Here is a 19,957-nt window from a genome sequence, read left to right on the forward strand (position 1 = left end):
ACCTGACGGAATAGTTAGGTGCAACTGCTGTGGAAAGGGCTGCATCGAGATTAAGTGCCCCTACAAGTACAGAGAGAGCACTGTGAAGGAGGCATGCAAAAACAAAGTCCATGGAGAACTGCAGCTGAAGAAGAGCAGTCCATACTACAAGCAAGTCCAGACGCAAATGTTTGTAGCTGATGTCGACTACTGTGATTTTGTTTTGTGGACCTTCAAAGACTTCACTGTGCTGTGTGTTGCACCCAACATACCGTTCTGGAATAACGTTCTGAATAAAGCACAGCAATCTTTTGAGAATGTCTGTCTTCCAGAACTTGTAAGTGGATACTTCACCAAGAGTGCTGCAATGACTCCACTTAGAGACATTTCTGCTACATCCGGAAATGAGCAGAACCCACAAAAACACCTAACAAAGAGGAGAAAAAAGAAGGAAACAGGTGAGAAGTTGTGTTGTCTTTGTCGTGGGCCAGAGAGCATGGACGACATGTGAATTAGTTTTATTGGGTCATTTTCACTAACATAATGGCATTGAATACAGATGGGTAACGTCATCCATTAATATTTACAGTCTATGATTGAATCCAGAAAAAACACAAAGAAAAACAAATCTTTAATCAAATATTGGATTGGACAAAGCAACTTAACTCTTGATCACAAAAACCTTAATTTTACTGTAAAACTGTTTTAATATTCACATTTTAGAATAATAATTTACTATTTATTACAATCAGGACTTTATCAGGATGAAGTTATATATATATATTTAGTCTATATAAAGTATTTAGAGGCTCCCGTGTGTTATTACAGTGAGTCAGCTGCATAGAGATCAGTTTTTTCCCCCCGTCGTTTAGTGAAGAAACGAAAGTGAAAGCAGTTTGAAATGTGACGCCTCGCTGCCTGTTTGGATTCAGTCTGTCGGTGAGCTCGTACCGGACAGGATCATGGAGGAGACCGAGGAGTGTGTGCCGGTGATCGTGGAGGGGGTCTGGAGTGCGGCTCAGACTAAAACTGTGAAGAACAAACTGCAGCTTTACTTCCACAGTAAGAAGAAGTCCGGCGGAGGAGAGTGCCGGGTGGAGGCGGAGGAAGGAGCCCCGCGAGCGGCAGTTTACTTCAGAGGAGAGGACGGTGAGTCTCCCTGAATGACGGTGAAAACCACCAAACACCAAGTTACTGCTCTGATATCTGTCGGTTAATCACATTTTATTGCAGTTTTCAAAAGTTCAAAAGTGACTCCGAGTTTAAACACTTCACGATGGACGTAACAGAAATAACAAACAGGCCTGATTTCAACTGCCACACTAAATCTTTTAGAAAGTGAAAGTATACAAAATAATTTAAAAAACGAATCTTTAAACTTTTTTTCACTAATTTATACTGCAGCATTTTGAATTTGAACTATGATGGAAACACTCTGATAGAAACTCATGAATCTTAAAGCACCTGGATTGGCTGTAAAAGTTGGTTAATAAACACCCGGATCTTATCTGCTGACTTCCCAGCATGCACTTCAAGTCTTACACTCCTTTTCCTCATAGTTCAATCTATTAGTCATAAGCAATAAATAGACTGCTGAGTCTATAAGAAATGGACATCGAGCCTCTAGTTTCAAAAGTGAAGCCATAAACATTATGTTATCATCATTAAGTTCACTGACTTCAGAAATAATTTATAAAAGAGAAAATATGTCACTTCTTAGATGATTTACTAGCTCAGGTAACATTTTTCTAATTAATGTATTTTATTTTATTTGTATTCAAAATGTATTCAAACAGTAAAAACCTCATTGAGATTATTGATCTGATTTACAAAGTGTTGTGGTCGAGGCAGGCAGCAGCACAATAAACAAGTTACAGACATAAAACACACAGCGATAACAAACACAGATCAACATCTCCTGAGTCACAGAGCTGAAAAGTCAAAGGTCAAAGCATCTACAACCTGAAGCATCTTCCTCCAATGTCTTTAATTACCTTTTATAAAGACTTAAAGAGACAGGCTCCCTCAGACACAGATCGTGCTACAGAAACCAAAACAGTTTACCAAAGACAAAACACATTTACATTTTATAAAACAAATTACCAAGGGGAAGGACACTTTACCAGTCCCAAAACAAATTTACAAACTACAGATTCTTTCTGTAAATTTTCTTCCGATGTCCCGGTAGGTCTGTAAACTAGAGCTCAGGACTGTGGGTCCAGTTTGTTGTGATCTGATCTTCCCTCCTATTGGATGCGGGGAGTTGACATCACAGAGCGCAGATACGCTCTTGTGCGCTGTGCTAACTAGCAGCTAAATCAGAACAAATATTCCACTGTCAGCTGAAGCTCGGCAGATATTTATTTCTTTTGTTCATATCTTTTGCGATAGGAAGAGGAGGACACATCAAACTTTTCTAAGTCTTCTGCTTTGAGAGAACTTTGCAGAATTGCTAATGACTGAAGTGTTTTGTGTGATTCCAGTGAGAGAGAGAGTCCTCGCTCGTAAAAACCATGAAATCACTGTGGACAATCAAGCTGTGACGTTACGTCTGAGCTCTGCACCGGTGAGTACAACTGAAGGTCAAAATAAAAAGACAGTTTTAAAAGTGGAAATGTACTGCTGAATGACAATTGTAAAGAAGGAGGGTTTATGTGTTTTCATTGATTTCTCTTATTTATGACTGAACTGTTTTGTTCTGTTTGGTTGTTTTCTAACTAGAGGGTAACAGTCTAACCCAGGGGTGGGCAAACTTTTTGACTCGCGGGCCACAGTGGGTTCTAAAATTTGACAGAGGGGCCGGGCCAGGAACAGATGGATGGAGTGTTTGTGTTAACTAATATAAATGACATGTAAAAGCCATTACATGAAAGGATTTGGCCTTTAACAGGTAGCAAAGCATGAATATGCAAGGCTCATTGTACAAATTGATTTCCAAATGCATTCATTTAATTAATTTAAATTTTAAAAAACACAGTAGAGAAACTCACGTTCAGTTTCAGTGGGAACAGTGTTGTTGATCCCCCTTTTTTGCCAGTGCATTAAAGTCTGGAGTTAGTTTTGTAGTGGTAATTCTCAGGATAGATCCGAGGTATTGGTCAGTTAACTTGGATCTGTGAGGGGCTTTGTTGATGTTCATGACGCTGAATGTCTGCTCACATACGTAGGTCGAGCCAAACAAAGTCAGCATCTTCCGTGCTGTCCTCCGGAGGTTTGGAAACGTGGCTTCGTTAAGTGAAGCATAAAAGTCATTCAGTTTAAGAGAGTTGAACTTCTCCTTTAAGACGGAGTCAGACTGAAGATCGATCAGTTCCAATTGCAGCTCCTGTGGTGCTGTTTCAGGGTCTTCTGACAGGGGACAGGACACCAGCTGAAGTGACTTTTCAATGTTTTCAAAATCAGAAAACCGACGGCAGAATTCTCCCTGCAGGTCGTCAAGGGATTTGCTGTATTTCTTTGCATTTCGCGTCGCCTCTTTCTGCATGGCAAGTGTGGGGAAATGAGCGAAAGATTTGTTTGCAATTTGTCAGGAGAATAAAGCTTGGATTTGAAGGCTCTAACATTTTTGTACATGTTGTGCACAAACTGATCTTTCCCCTGTAGTTTCACATTCAGCTCATGCATGTGTGAAAATATGTCCACAGCAAATGCAAAGTCACAAAGCCAGTTCTTGTCGCTTAGCTCAGGAAATTTGTCAGATTTCCCCATTAACTCCAAAAATGCGCTGATCTCCTCTTTCAGCTCCCACACTCGTTGAAACACTTTGCCCAAACTTAACCAGCGGACACGAGAGTGGTACAGTAAGTCCTGATGATCCGCATCAGTTTCCTCCAGGAACATAATAAACTGACGATGCTGAAGTCTCCTTGCTCGTATAAAGTTAACAAGTTTTACAACTGGATTCACGACATGATTAAGCTGCAATACAGACTTACACAGAGATTCCTGACGGATGATGCAGTGAAGGAAAATAACATCCTGGTCAGGGTTTTCCGCTTTCACTTTATCCTGGATTCTTTTCAGCAGCCCAACATGTTTTCCAGTTAAATTTGGCGGTCCATCCGTTGTGACATTGGCAAGTTTACTCCAAGGTAGCTTCATTCTCTCGATGACAGCAGACACCTGGTTATACAAGTCCTCTCCTCGCGTTTTTCCTTTCAGGGACTCCATGGTCAAAAACTCCTCCGTTATCTCAAAACTGTCATTAATCCCTCGGATAAAAATTAGGAGCTGAGCAGTGTCTTTTACGTCATTACTTTCATCCAGCGCTAGTGAATATAACTTAAAGGACTCAGCCTTTTTGTTTAATTCGCTGGCTATATCTTCGTCAATCAGTGCCACACGGCGAGTCACAGTCCTGTGTGATAAACTGATTTTTTCAAACTGGCCTTGGCTCTCCGGACACAAGAGACCTGCTGTCTCTACCATGCATTCTTTTAAAAACTCGCCTTTGGAGAAAGGCTTGCTAGTCTTTGCTAATTTGAATGCCAGCAAAAAACTTGCCTTGGTAGTTGACTCTTGAATCGCAGTTTGTTGGTGAAAAAAATGTTGCTGAGTCTGTAAATTATCCTTCAACCTCTGAGTTGTTGCGGGGACTGCTTGCTAGCGTAGTTAGCATGCTTCGTAGCAAAGTGACGGCTGACACTGTACTCTTTGAAAACTGCGACAGTTTCTTCGCATATCAGGCATACAGCCTTTGATCGGACTTCATTGAAAAAATATTTAGTTGTCCACTCCGTATTAAACACTCGGCATTCACTGTCCACTTTTCTTTTCTTTGATCCGCTCATTTTTACAGAAGGGCTCATACGGGTTCATAGAGCAAAGCGAAAAAGTGAAGAAGGGCGTAATACACCACACTCTGAAGTGCGCCATCTTTTGGGGAAACGCGGGCATTACAGGGGAAAAGGAACAAGGTTTAATTATAATAAAATGTAATTTAATAATAATATAATTTGGACAAGTTCGGCGGGCCGGATTAAAAAGCCCAACGGGCCGTATATGGCCATGCCTGGTCTAACCTCACAGTATGCCACGGGACAAAGTCTGCTTGATTCTAATGTTTACTATCGTAGTGTCTTACACTATAAACATTTTATACCGCTCGCCCCTCCTCTCTCGTTCCTCTCTGTTGCTCGTGTAGGCGGAAGAGGAACGAGCACGGCACTGACACTTGCTTTTCTCAGTCAACAGAGCCCGTTAGCTTGTCTTACAAAGTGGAGATAACGGTGCATTAATCAAATCCATGTCCGCGATTTAAATGTTGAGTTTTGGTTTGTGTCAACACCGGAAAAAAACTTTATTCGGCTCACTGTTTGTCGACGAGCCTCTGAGTGTTGTGATTTGAGTCAGCGACTCGCTTCTGTTTTCCTCCTTCAGGTCAAAAGCACCTGATGTCATTGTGTTTGCAAGTGGAAACTCAAATTCACAGAGAGAAGAATTCAAAATTTAACGCATGCGATGTGGACAGTGAGCGTGCGATTGTGCGCGATGCGACCCAACATCCAAAGCTCGCGTGCTGTTACAACACGGTGTTAGATCCAACGTAGTGACTATTTTAAAACAAACCCAATATTGTCCACCGCTGAGGTTATGGAACTATTTCTGGACATTTCCGACAAGACGGCACAGTCAAAAAAACACTGTGTGTGTGTGTGTGTGTGTGTGTGTGTGTGTGTGTGTGTGTGTGTGTGTGTGTGTGTGTGTGTGTGTTTGTTTGTAGTGGAGGGAAATTAAGCAAATCAAACCAGAGCTAGAGAGAGAGAGAGAGAGAGAGAGAGAGGCCATCTTAAACACCCTGGCCCAGCCTGCCGTGGTTTAAATTCCTTGATGAGTGACACAGCAGGAAGTTGGACTTTAAGGCCGTGTTCACACTGGACTTCTTTTTTCAGAGAAAAGCGCTGCCTTCAGCGCCTTTTGAGCGCTTATGCGCGAGTGTTCTGTAACCTTAACAACGGGATCTAGCCTGCGGTGCAACCGTGCCGGAACCGGCCGGAGCACGACCAAGCACGACGCATCAATTTAGCACAGAAAAGAACAAATGGGACGGGAAGTCAGACACCGATACAACATTAAAACATCCGATTTATTTTCAGAATAACACTCTCCGTTTTGACGGTTCAGAAAAACGGCCGTTTGTGTGTTTGTTTACGTGTTCATAAGGTTTTTATTGAGTTTTATACCAAGAACATCGTATTATCTCGTGCTGTCGCGAGTGAATCTGTAACATTACCACGGAAATTCCTTTGTCTCCGTACTCCAGCTGTCCGGCTGTGCTCTCCGTGCTGTAGACTGAGAACGCAGCCGGTGGGTGTTGACAGATGAGGATGCACGGACCCGTAACAGACCGGAGCGGACACGCAATGCACACATATCTGGTGGAAGTTCGCCGTTTTTGGCTGCATGACATCTTTTGGGGCACCGGTAACTACGGATGTAGGTTACTACTCGTCCTGATTGGTCAGCTGTCAGAAAGGCGCTTGACGTCACCCAGCGTTTTTCTGAAAAGTTGAAATAATTCAACTGAAAAAGGCGTCGGGCGCAGCGCTTTTTGAAAAGGCGTCATCCTTTTTCCTTTTTCCATAGGCTTGTATGTAAAAAAGGCGCTGGCAGTTGAAAAAGAAGTCAAGTGTGAACACGGCCTAACTCTCTGCTCCTGCTCTGATGTGTGTTTTGGACTCTGCAGTTTGTCAGGGTGTGTTTCAGTGCTTACCTAACAACAATCCTGAGACATTTAGTGAGGGATCATGTAGAGTGACCTTGTTTTCCCTTTAGTTTTTACATCTTTGATCCTCTTTTCACTGCTGTTATTCTCTCTATCCTTTCTGCTTTTCCCACAGGAAACAAACTTTAAATGAACCGGACTTCCTTCCATGGATTGATTTCTTTACAGTTAGTCCTTCAGAGTCGGTGATAAGAGCTGTAGCCATAGCAGGTGTGGCACCCTGGGTATTTTAGTAGCTAAGACTATGCCTGTGATTATTGGTTATCAGTTATATTATTACATTGGTGCCCCCCCCCCACTATTATTTTTCTGGTTAAATGTCATTAAGATGATTTGTGTGACTTAAAATAGGAGAGATTCACCTGCTTAGGCTGTAAGTACCTGCAGGGCAATATTCATTGTGGCCAGTAGGTGTCAGTAGCAGCATTGATATGTCAACAACTGGCGCTGTTCCCTGTGTAATTGCAGGAAGTAAGCACAGTTGTATCGCATCAGACAGTCTGCAAAGCAGCACTATATGCCGATTCTCATACAAGACTGTCTTTCTGTTGTGTTTGCAGTTACGAATGCTGTAAATAAAAACACCTTTCTTATGGAAGCCACATTGTCATAATTCAGTGTGTGTAACACAACCGTCTGCTTTTATTAGTAATGGTGTATTTCTTCTAATAGACGGTGATCTATAAAAGGAAAGCAGACGGTTGCTATGCAACATTGGCCAATAAGACTCAGACAACTTTATTTATCTCAGAGGGCGATTTGGTTCCATAGTCCGCCCAGACCATGCATACATTTACAAACAAACAACAGAAGGCGTTTATCAGAGACAACAAACAAATCAGACAAAGATGAGCGCTGGCACGCTGACACCCTCGTGTGGTCTCTTTGAGCAATGACACCCACAAGGGCCTGACGAAAAGCTTGGTTTAAGGACAACAGTAATAAATAAATAAGTCAGTAAATACATAACTAAGACATTCTAAGATGCACCGCCGTCACATTGAGGACTATGTTCAAATAATGTACCGGTACGTACAGGCCGCTGCTGCAGGAGTCACAGGAATAAACAACAATCAGGTTAAAGAAAGCCGGGACACTGAGAAGCGCCCCCTCTCTCACCAGACTATCAGAATCAAGTATTTGAAACAGCCGTGTAATATTAACCATTTACATCCAGTAGATATCATGTTGAATTGGCAGTGGTGTTATTTTAAATCCAAATTGAAGACCTATAAAACATTTTTTAAAATAATTCTACTTCCACCTTTTCTCCAGTTTGCTCCACGTTGTCTCATAATGTCTAATAAGGTGTATCATCTTATTTGACATTGAATTGAAGATAAATAAATGTAACACCAAGAAGAAAAATTAAAAGTAGTGACTCTTTGTTTTTATGGTTGCAGTTTTCATTCAGGTGAAACTACTCTACATCAGGGCCCGACTGATATGGGAGTTTTGGGGCTGATATCGAAATGAGGAAGAGAAAGAAATCTGAAGCCGATATATTGGCCGATATCTTTCTCAGACCTATCTTTGATCTGTAGAGACTGATGGAAATAGATAAACACATTTATTCCGTTTACCCCTAAAACGCAGTTTTCAAACACTTGTGGAAAAGATATTTAATGAAGACGAGATGGTCAGAGTGATGATGTTTCTTATAGTCCTTATAGCGCCCTCTGCTGGTGAAAGCCAGACAGAGATCTGCTAGTGTAATATAATGAAACTCAAATTAAATTATGTTTGACTGGTGAGTAAATGTAGTAATATCGGAGCATATCAAAGATGAAATCAGCCGATACCGATAGTCACTTGATATCAATCAATCAATCAATCAATTTTTATTTGTATAGCGTCAACTCATAATAAGTGTTATCTCGTGACACTTTACAAAAAGCAGGTAAAATACCTTACTTATTGTTATGTTACAAAAAGGACCCCGTCTGGAAGACGATTCCAGAGGAGAGGAGCCCGATAACTGAATGCTTTACCTCCCATAGTACACTTAGAGACTGTAGGTACCACTAGTAGGCCTGCATTCTGGGACCGTAATGTTCTCGAGGGGCAGTACGGCACTAGTAGCTCCTTAAGATAAGATGGTGCCTGGCCATTTAGAGCTTTGTAAGTAAGAAGAAGGATCTTGAATTCTATTCTAGACTGTATAGGGAGCCAGTGCAGAGAAGCCAACACAGGAGTGATGTGGTCCCTTTTCCTAGTTCTAGTCAGTACACGAGCTGCAGCGTTCTGGACCAGTTGAAGAGTCTTTAGAGACTTACCAGAGCACCCTGACAAAAGAGAATTACAATAATCCGCTTCCGGCGCTGTGTGAAGTGGCTGCCGGTTGCAGCAGCTCCCGTTGTCCGTGTCGTTATATCGTATTTTTTGATTAGTTATTATTTGTTTTTACTGTGTGTTTTTGGAGTATTAGTTTAATCTATTGTGTGGGAATGGCTACTTTCACTCTTGGAACTTTTTGTGCTGTTTTTCTGTTACTTTGGACATTCTTTGTAATGGAGAGCAGCGCACAGCTGAGTGAGGGCATTGTTTACACACGCGATCAGCTGATGGCGCTCTCCAAGGTGCTACTGCCCGGAGCAAGGCCTGTAATTCCTGGAGAGCTGAGGAGGCGACGCCGGGGTTGCAGAGCTAGAGCTAAGAGAAGAGCTAAGAAGAGAAAGCATAAGCCTTCTGTACCAGCGGTGATTATGGGGAACGTGAGGTCTTTGGGCAATAAGATGGACGAACTCGATGCGCTTGTCCGGCACCAGTGGGAATACTGCCAGTGCAGTATTATGTGCTTCACGGAGACATGGCTGCACTCGGACATCCCGGACCACAGCGTGGCGGTACCCGGCTTCAGGACTTTTCGGGCTGACAGGGACGTTATTAAGAGCGGTAAGAAGAAAGGTGGAGAGATTGCACTGTATGTGAGTGAGAGATGGTGTAATCCTGGCCATGTTAGTGTGAAAGAACGTCTCTGCAGCCCGGACATTGAACTGTTAGCTGTTGGAATGCGCCCATATTACTTGCCCAGGGAATTCATGTACGCCATTGTTATAGCTGTTTACATCCCACCGTCAGCTGATGCCGAGTCTGCGAGTGATGCCATTGACTCTACTGTTTCACAGCTTCAAACTAAGCATCCAAATGCTTTTGTAGCCATTACCGGGGACTTTAATCATGTGAAAATGGACAAAACACTACCCACTTTTCATCAATATGTTAACTGTCCAACTAGAGAAAATAAAACACTGGACCTTCTGTATGCTAACGTTAAGGAAGCATACAGTACCACTTCCCTTCCCCCCCTGGGCAGATCAGACCACAACCTGGTCCTACTGACACCAGAGTATATCCCCCTGGTCCAAAGGCAGCCTGTGACCACAAGGACTGTTAGGAGGTGGACACAGGAGAGCAATGAGGTCTTAATATTTTCTGCAGTGCTATTCCTGTGCGCATGAACGTTTAACATGTATTTACTGAAAGCAGCCTCTCTAATCTTTAATCTTTAAAGTAAATCGATTAAACAAACAAAAATTAATCAAATAAAACACACAACTAAATAAATCACCTGACAGCTGGCGCTGCTCAACATTATTTAAAAAGCAATGTAGCCTACAGAGATCGTTTTGAGGTGAAGCGTAATATAAAATACATTTGAGATATCTTATCTAACAGTAAATCTGTGAACCTATATCTATCCGTCTTAACAAGCACTGTTATAGTCTGATCTAATTATTCTCCGACACAGACAGATTTGCTGCACTGCAAGTCCACACTGAGTTGAAAACGTGTGTACACGAACTGAGACCTGGCGTGGGATTTAAGCGTACCCTCCGCTCACGTCCAAATTGATAAGTGCCGAACTTTGCGTGGAAATGACCGTACACCCATTTTTCTGCCGTACTTATGTTTGATAAGTGAGGGTAAATGAGTACTAAAATGACTGGGAGGAGTGGATTCATTCAAACTAACATATTCATCTCGACACAGCCAGGTTTCAGTCAAACAAAGTAAATCAACATGCTGATCTGATATCAGATCATTCACTAAAAGAGATTTGGATGCTAAGGACCTAATGTTCAAAAGTCCGCAGGGAATTTTCTGATTTTTTTGCAAAATCGTATTCATACTTTTTATTCTAATGAGATTTTGACAATTTACGCCTTTTCTATGTTTGGATGACTTATAAAAACGGGTCTGGACCGGGGGACAGACACAGTACCTATAGTATAACTACAGTTTGATTCAGAATTACAGCTATAGTGACTGGGAGACAGATCTAAGGGAGGCGCAGAGAAGCGTGTAAGACTGCAGCTCTGCCTCCTGGTCTGAACTCTGAGTTGTTGTCAAGATATGATAATATCTGCCGGTATTATCGGCTGGCTGATTAATTCAATTCAAAAAACTTTATTTGTCCCCGGGGGGCAATTCAAAGGCAAAAGATTAATCAGTCGGGCTCTACTCTATGTGTCTTCTCTGTTTCAGCCCACAAGTTCACATGTTTTTTTTTACTCTGATAAAAATCTGAAACTAAAATCTGTTGGTTGGACAGTAATTTTGATCTTTACCAGCTAGTGCTGGCGGAGTTTGTCTCTATCCTGCTTATTTTAACGGGACACAGAAAAAGCAGTATTTAGCAGTTTATAGTTTCTGCATGAAACAGATTTATTTTGTAATGTTTGGTTTTCCTATTGTCATTTTATTCTTTGTGAATGTTTTTCTTTTTCTTTCTCTTTTCAGAGTCCAGCGGATGACGCTGATGTCTCAGGTGAATCTGCTTCATTTGTTTTATCTAAAACAGCTCAAAGATATTCATCTTAGTTGTTTAATCTTGGTAAGTTCCATTTATGTCCAAAAACGACTACTATAGTTTTTATTTAACAGAGAGGAGGAAACATTTGTTTGGGACTATTTTAAGATGAGGATTATTGAAGATCCGTTGCTCTGGTGTGTTTTTGGAGTAGCATTACGTGTACGAAGGATTGAGTCATATTTGAACACTTCGGATTCACGGGCAGACTCAGACCTGGTCCACACGTAGGCGGGTATTTTTGAAAACGTAACTTTTTCTGTGTTTTGACCTTTTTGACTTTATTTGGAGTTTATCATTCCTATCTCATATTTTAATTAACTTTTGTGATTTTATTGAATGTGTTTGACATTTTGAATGAAAGTTGATTGTTTTCATTGTTAGATTCAGCGACAGATTCAAAGATGCCAGAATCAGAAGTTGAGCCTGGAGATGGAGCTTCTGCAGAGAAACAAGACGGTAAAAAACATGCAACAAGGAGCACAATATGTAACTCTGACACCTAGTGTTTAAAAAGGGTACTGCAGTCAAAATTCAAAACGTTAGAGAGAGCTGTCTACCCCCGCAGCCTCCTCTCTAGAGTCGATGTTCACGCAGGTTGCCATGTGGTGGACACTGAAGCTTCAGTGTTTATCCAGCTCTGCATCGGTCTGTAAACCTTTCTGTGTTCTAACCTCTCTCCATTTTTCAAAAGCATCTCCAATATTGATCCTAGTTTGAGCACGTTTCTGCTCGTGGAGCTTATTAGAAACATGCAGAGGCTTTTTAGGTCGGGTACAATCACTTCTATCTGAACCACTTCTCTTGCCCGCTTCCATCGCTGCAACACCTGTTGACCTGATAACTGCTCTCATGTTTGGCAAACCGAGGGGCGTCCAAAACGGCCGTGTGTAGTTGTAACCTGCAATGTGAAAGTGCTCTGAGTAGTCTGAAGACTAGAAGTAAAAAAAATATATATAAAAGCTTAAGTCCATTTACCATTTACGCTTGGTTATGTTATTTCTCTAGCACTAGTTTGAAACAAATAATAAGAAATACATTGTATTGGTAATAGAAGATAAAGCTGTTTATTATTCGTCTCCTCTCAGAGTCCATTCAGAGCTTCTCTGTGGTTTTGGACAATGTTGGGTCCAACATGTCTAGAGATCTGCTGATGATGCTGGTGGAGACCATCTCAGGTTTGGATGACAGTTTTTACAGTCTGGAGATCATCCTGGAGAGCAACAGAGCTGTGGTCACCTTTAAAAGCCCCGCAGGTACGAAAATAACACAAGACTGAAATAATACATATATACACAAAACTTAAGTGAAGACACCACAGCCTATAGGTGTAGAAGTAATACACGCATACACAAAAATATGCATGTGTTTTTATGTACTGTCCTGTTTATGTTTGTTTTTATTGTGTTTGTGCAATAAAGGTTTCATTCATTAATTCATACAAAAAAGACACAAGTGTGCAGTGAGAATGTAAAGACATGAACATGTTGTTTTCTAGATATTTCTAAAATGAAAATGAAAATGAGAGAAGAGTAGAAAATGATGTAACACAGCTAAGTAGTCCTCGTCGTCAAAAATGCATCTGCACACATCAGAAATTTGTTGACTATCCATTTATCTATAATTCATGAATCAGTTCAAGCTGACATTCGAGGCACGCATACACGGCAAAAAACATTGGCACATGTTTTACCTCCACTTCTCTTTCTGCAAAGACTCATCTTAAAATCATAACTCTGAAAAATAGTGTTCAGTAATGAAAGGGACCCCTTCAACTTCTCAACATTATACACACCACACCTTAATTATTTATGACACCACCTACACTCGTAGCCACGGCATAACCTGATGGTGCCCTAAAGCGCCGTTTCCACCAAGCGATCCAGTTCAGTTCAATTCGGTACGGTACCAATTTATTGGTGTTTCCTCCGTCAAAGTTGGGAGTCCTCCGTCCTACTTTTTTGGTTCCCTCCTGTTGGGGTGCCAAGGGTTCCAATCCAACCCTAAAGGGTCCCTTCTTGTTCTTGACGAGGGCGCGGGAGTCAGCAGGGCCTCAGACAGGAGTCGCCAGGGCCTCAGATGAGGGCGCAGGAGTTGCCGGAATCTCCGACGAGAGCTCAGGAGTCTGTGGAGTCAGCGGGGCCTCCAACGAAGACACAGGAGTGGGCAGGACCTCCAACGAGGAAACAGGAGTGGGCAGGACCTCCAACGAGGAAACAGGAGTGGGCAGAACCTCCCACGGAGACACAGGAGCGGGCAAAACCTCCCACGAAGAGACACAGGAGTTGATCGGACCAGAAAGGCCACCAGAGAGCTTGAAGAAATTGAGTCCTGACATCGTAGGCCCTGACTGCGTCTCCTCCTACCTCGGGTGCCAGGGAAAAAGGCAAGAAGAGTCCCCTCCCAGGGAGAAGCCTTGTTGAAACTAAAAAAATCCGCTGGGTCCATAATGTGGTCAGTTTATTCTGTCAAGGTTGTCGGAAAACAAGGAGAGGTGGACCCAAGTGCAGAATAACAAAAGACTATTTAATTAAAACAAAAAGGCAACTTAAACTTACAATGAAAATTTCCAAACTGAAAAATGCTAAAAAGGGTCAAAACAGGAAGCCATGAGGGAGCACGAGGAAAACTAACATCTGACACTAACATACACATACGACAATGAACTTACGTACTTTTCAGTAGGGAGTTTCAGTATACTGAACTTACGTGGTCATTCAGTATGCATTTTTTGGGTCCACCTCAGTATACTGAACATTTCAGTATGGATACTAACTTCAGGGTTTCATGCAGTATGGATTGTATGCATGCTTTCAGGACATGAATTGTATTTTACCACCCACAATGCTGTGTGAAATTAAACGTAAATCGTCACTTCACGTCCGCCTCCAAATCAAAACAAACGAGCGTGGATTAATTGAATCAATTTTTAATCTAGACTTAAAGTCCCACCTGAAATCGCTACTTTTAATTAATAACAGAAAATAAAACAAATGTCTGCATTATTATAAAACCTTTCCCCCTCTATTTAAATAATGATGTCACTATTTAAATGTGTCTTTATTGGTTTATTTTATATTCTGTATATTATTGTCTTTCATTTGATCTTTCCTTTTTATGTACTGTATGTTATTTAGTTATTTAATCTGCCTTTTACTTGATTTACATTGTGATATTGTTTTTTTTTTTACCTGACTGTATGCGCATTACTCTTCTTGAATAAAGCTAAACAAAAAGATTAAAATAAAAAAACGGGTTGATGCGGCCGGTTTGGGTAACGTAAATGACGCCACTTCTAGGGATGACCCGATATCGATACCAGTATTCGGCATCGGTCCGATGCCGCCTTTAAGTACTCATACTCGTAGTCGTAAAACTACGCAGATACAACGGCACCGATACCACTTTACGTGCACTTTGCGTGCGCCTCTTTTCAGTTGAGCGGGTAGGCGGAGAGAAGCGAGATGTCAGCGGTGTGGAGATATTTCAGCGTTAACGATGACGACAAAAGAAGAGCAGACTGCAAACTGGGGATGCTGGACTCCCCAGCCTTCCGTGCGTGGCTCACACGCTACAGCTATCTGTTAACAACTTTTGAGCAAAGAAACAGACGCGGATCAGGACATTAAGTACTCGTAACGGTACTCGGTATCGGTGAGTACCCAAATGTAAGTACTTGTACTTGTACTTGGTTTGCAAAAAAGTGGTATCGGTGCATCTCTAGCCAGTTCCATACTGAATGAATCAGACGAAGTAGGAACAAATATCTGCCTACTGTGCGCGCCTACTATTCAGTAGGCGCGCACAGTATACAGCATGGATAGTAGGTAGTAGGTACTGCGTACTGCCTACTGCCTACAGCCAGATTGAGTAGGTACTTTGCAATTCGGATACAGCCAGAGACTAAATAGACATAGGGTAATCAGACAGGTGAGACTAACAAGACACAGGTGAAGACAATCAGGGAAATCTTACTGGGAAACACACAGAGGCAGGAATAAAATACAAGAAACACTGAAAGATTTTCAACTTGAGCGCTCAGAGCGGCCGTATAAAAAAAGGGGAGCGCTCGGAAAAAAGACGGCAGGCGCTGCGCTTTTCCTCTGGGCGGCCACATGCAGCTGCTTATGCTCTCTCCTCATTGAAAACTATTGAAAAAAGACACTCTAGGTGAGTGTCAGAAAAAGCTAGGTGGACACAGGGCCTGAAAGACAGAAGACAATAAATCAACAAGTGAATATCACAAAGGCAAAGTCAAAACATTAGATTTTACAGACCTTGAAACAGTTCTGATGTAGCTTAAGGCCTCATGAACTCCTAACAAACAGGTTAATCCAGAGTATTTTGCAGATGTGGAGAAGTTTCTCACTGTGAGTCAGACCAGCCAGAAGCTGCAGAAACGTAAACTGACCGCCTGGAAGTTAGAGGAAGCAAAGAGCGTCCGAGTGGAGAGTCTTCCTTCTGCTGTGGTTGAAGGTAAAAGTGATTTAATCCCAGTAAAGAGGTCTGTGGTTAGAGGACGTCCTGACATGTTTTGGAATCAATGTGTTTAATAAGTTTTGTGTCTGTTTTTGTTGTTCTCAAAACGTATTTCTGATGATTTTGCAGACCTGTTGGAGCTGTTCTTTGAGAAGAACTGGGCTCTGCCAGAGAACATCACCATGGTCCCAGATGAAGAGGCTGCCATTGTCACTTTTGTTGACCCCAAAGGTTTTCCATTCAGCTTTACTAATTACTCACTGTTATTTGGTCAAGAGTGTTTGATTGGTTCATGATGGACACTACAGGTAGGATCCAACAACCTCCAAGAGGCAACCTCTGAGGCTGGAATATAAAGTCGACATGGACAGCCCAAAAAATTTGGCAATTTTTTTGCTATAACTAGCGCCAAACTTAAGCGTTTGTAAATTAAGCTAATGTGAAAAGAAACTGCAGTTCCTCAAGTGTCCACTTGAGGCTGTCTGCAAAAGCCAAGGAATCCCCATTAGGTCCCATTTTAAAAAGTCATTTTTCACAGCAGAAATGATAGTGTTTACAGCCTGGTTCATGTTGAAATCTTAAAGCATGTGGCTAGTAAAAACTTTACGGGGTTTGAATTTCTTTTATAACTCATTTATTCTGATAATATAAAGGCTGAGAGATGTGCATAATTAGGAATAATTAGGGGCATGCCAGTGATTCATTCGGCAAAGGGCATTTATGAACACAACACACACCACCACCCAAATGTATGCAGCAGATGGATACATCGCTTGAACTCATACATACAGAATGAGTGATGCAGCGTCACTTGATCAGAGCATTGACTCTTTATAAAAAGGATCAAAGCAGCAAACCAGATGAGCATACTATAAGTCAGTAGTTTTTAAAGTTGGTCTCCACAGACTTTAGGAAACATACTGTATGTCTGTACGTACGAGTGCATACGGTGTTGTTAAATAAAATAGATGATGATCCCTAAGTTAATATATTTACGATGCTAATTCTGTTAGCCAGTAACTTCTGTCTCCAGAAAACTAACATGGCTGCAGTTGAAATGCAAAAGTCAATTCTTCAAAAATGTTGTGAACAAAACAACGGGTGAAAAACAGGCTTGCTATATCCAATATATTTACAGTCTAGGATATAAACAGACCTAAGCCAAATGCAAACTTCAAAGCAAAGGCGTCAGCACATTGTTGGCAAAATTGTATATCCTATGACCTGGATAACTAATCTTCATTGAAACCTAAGATACATTCATGAGTACTAATCAACTACTTACTTTAGCGTTCTGTTTTTATCTGCAGTTGTGAAAAACATTTGCATCAAACAAGACTACATGATTGGATCCACTCCTGTCAAGGTGTATCCATACTACGAGTCCCTTGGCACCGCCCTTTATGGAAAAGAACGACCAACATGGAAGATGCCTGAGCCTTTCACAGAGGGTGTTCATCCCGTCATCTGTCATCCGTCATCAAACTCCCAGAAGTTAACCATTACAGGGCTCTCTGCAGCGGTTTCCAAGACTAAGGCATGGATCTTGGAGCGAAAGTTGGTCGGGGTTAGTGCTGGGCGATATATCGTGAAGTTCGATTCGATAGATATTTAATTAATGCTTGATATGGAAAAGAAAACATCGACTTTATTTTTTAAACTACTTCAAAGTTTTCTAGCGATATTTCGTTGCTCCGCGAGATTTCCACGGCAGCGCTTGTTGCACGGAGACGAAAGGGCGGAGGAGACTCCGCTCCTGCCGCTTAGTAGCCTAGCTCTTGTAAGCGACCAACACAGAGGAGGAAGAGAAAGATGCGAGCGAGGCCGAATTACTTCCAAAAAAAGGGCACATAACGCTGGACTCGACATTATAACTGGCCCGCTGGCCCGGATGAATGATTGACAGAGTCCAGCTGATTGCACATTCCGCTGGCGACTTCACTGCTGTCACTCCCGCGAGCGTGCTCGCTACTCTCGAACTGTACACTCGCACACAGATTTTAGCGCATGTTTTCTCTACTAAAAAACACGTTTGGTAAAACGTTTTTTAAAACCATCAGATCCCGACAAAAGCCAAGCTTAAATCATCATTCAAAGGAAAAAAATCACTGGAAGAGTCGAGAGTGACAGCAGGGCATGACGAAAACAGAACGGAGAAAAGTTTCAGCCACAGTGGCAGACAGCTGGAGGAGCTGGAACACACTGCAGCTAAATTTCCCCTTAAAGTTAAAGACTAGATCCTGGTAAAAATAAAAGTTATTCACAAAGTATCTTAGCCCTTAAGAGAGCTCCTAAAGTAAAGATCTCAAGATGAAGAGTTTCTCACAGAGAAGAAAGAAGGAGAGAAAGGTGATCATAACAATACCAGCTCTATCACAGCCTCACATTAATATCAGATTAAGTAGACACTTAATAAACATGAGCACATAAATATTAGAAAAATACACAATATTTTTATAATTAGAGCTCAATTAATTAAATAAAAGTTGTAATTTAATTTTGCATCTGAATGGTTCAAGAGTAAATTGGTGACTGTTATTTTTCGAATCAAAAGTAACGTTCCTGGGCCAGCGGCTACAATGGTCGGGCCAGTGATCTTTTTTGTTATACAGTAGAGATTCAGTTTTATAGGCTACATTTATAAACTTTAATACGATAAATATCGAGTCATATCGAATATCGACATTAGGCAAAAGAATATCGTGATATCAAATTTAGGCTATATCGCCCAGCATCTGTTCACATCCCAAGGCATCAGTGCCATCTTCAGTGTTGAAAGCAGGGGGGTTTTGCTGTTGTCAGTTCTGAGGGTGCTCTTGCTGATGCAGAGAGAAAGATAAATGAGAGTTAAACAGTCATGATGCTGGATGTGGAAGACCAGTCAGTTCTGAATCTTCCCAACTGGGTTGATCTAAACCGAAAGCTTTTGGACACTTACAACTCTTCAAAGATGAGAACAGTGACCATCCAGATCTACCCTGGAAGACAAGATCAAATAATGATAGAATAAAGATATATATCCAAGACGAGATAGTCAGAGTGATAATGCTCGTTGTGATCCATGTAGCACACTCTGCAGGAGACAGAGAACTGCTGGAGCAATACGATGATACTCAAATGAAATTATATTTGACTGATGAATACATTTAGTAATATCTGGGATAAAATTAGTTGAGTTTGTCTCTACTTTGCTTATTTACTGAGACACAGAAAAAACAGTATTTAGCAGTTTCTACATAAAATAGATTTATTTTGTACTGTTCGGTTTTCCTTTCGTCATTTTATTCTTTGTGAATGTTATTGTTTTTCTTTCTCTTTTCAGAGTCCAACGAGTGACGATGATGTCCCAGGTGAATCTGCTTTATTTGTTTTATTTTATGGTTAAAGTGTCTTTTAAGGTGTTCTGCTTTAAATGATCAGTTCTGGGTTGTTATTCTCGTCTTCAACACCAGAAGCTCAGTAATCTTTCTATTCGTACTTTCTCACTCTTGAATTTTTATAGAATAGAATAAAATGAAATAGAAAGTTTATTTATAAAGCACATTTCATTACAGGTAAGCTCAATGTGCTTTACATTGATGATAAAAACATAGGGATACAAGAGACAAATAGCTGTCTCAACCATCATGAATATGATACAGAAATCAAATTAGGAACAAATCAAAACAAAATGAAAGAAACACTTACACATACCCACACATACACAAAGAGTAATTATTTGTATGCTTGAGAGAAAAGATAGGTTTTGAGTTTAGCTTTAAAAGTAGAGACAGTTGGGATGGACCTCAGGCCAGCAGGTAGTTTGTTCCAGAGAGAAGGACCACAGTAACTAAAGACCCCCTCTCTGGACTTTGATCTGATTCTGGGTAAGACTAACAGACCTTCACTTGATGACCTGAGAGCCCTGGTAGAGTTGTAGTCTGTGAGCAGGTCAGAAATATACAGAACCATTAAGTCCTTTA

The 19,957-nt window shown here is 41.3% G+C and overlaps 1 protein-coding gene across 1 annotated transcript in view; it reads left to right on the forward strand.

Annotated features, from left to right (window-relative positions):
* The first annotated feature begins 896 nt into the window (after positions 1-896).
* LOC132974814 (protein mono-ADP-ribosyltransferase PARP14-like) overlaps positions 897-19,957 on the forward strand; it is a 76,668-nt gene continuing 57,607 nt past the window's right edge. Inside the window, exons 1-8 of the mRNA XM_061039087.1 lie at positions 897-1,128; positions 2,463-2,545; positions 11,447-11,474; positions 11,901-11,975; positions 12,605-12,772; positions 15,867-15,992; positions 16,125-16,226; positions 17,306-17,556. Coding sequence (XP_060895070.1) covers positions 942-1,128; positions 2,463-2,545; positions 11,447-11,474; positions 11,901-11,975; positions 12,605-12,772; positions 15,867-15,992; positions 16,125-16,226; positions 17,306-17,556 — 1,020 coding nt within the window. The 5' untranslated portion in view covers positions 897-941. The remainder of the gene's footprint in view (positions 1,129-2,462; positions 2,546-11,446; positions 11,475-11,900; positions 11,976-12,604; positions 12,773-15,866; positions 15,993-16,124; positions 16,227-17,305; positions 17,557-19,957) is intronic.

This window comes from Labrus mixtus, chromosome 5, assembly GCF_963584025.1.
Source record: "Labrus mixtus chromosome 5, fLabMix1.1, whole genome shotgun sequence".
Taxonomy (NCBI): Eukaryota; Metazoa; Chordata; class Actinopteri; order Labriformes; family Labridae; genus Labrus; species Labrus mixtus.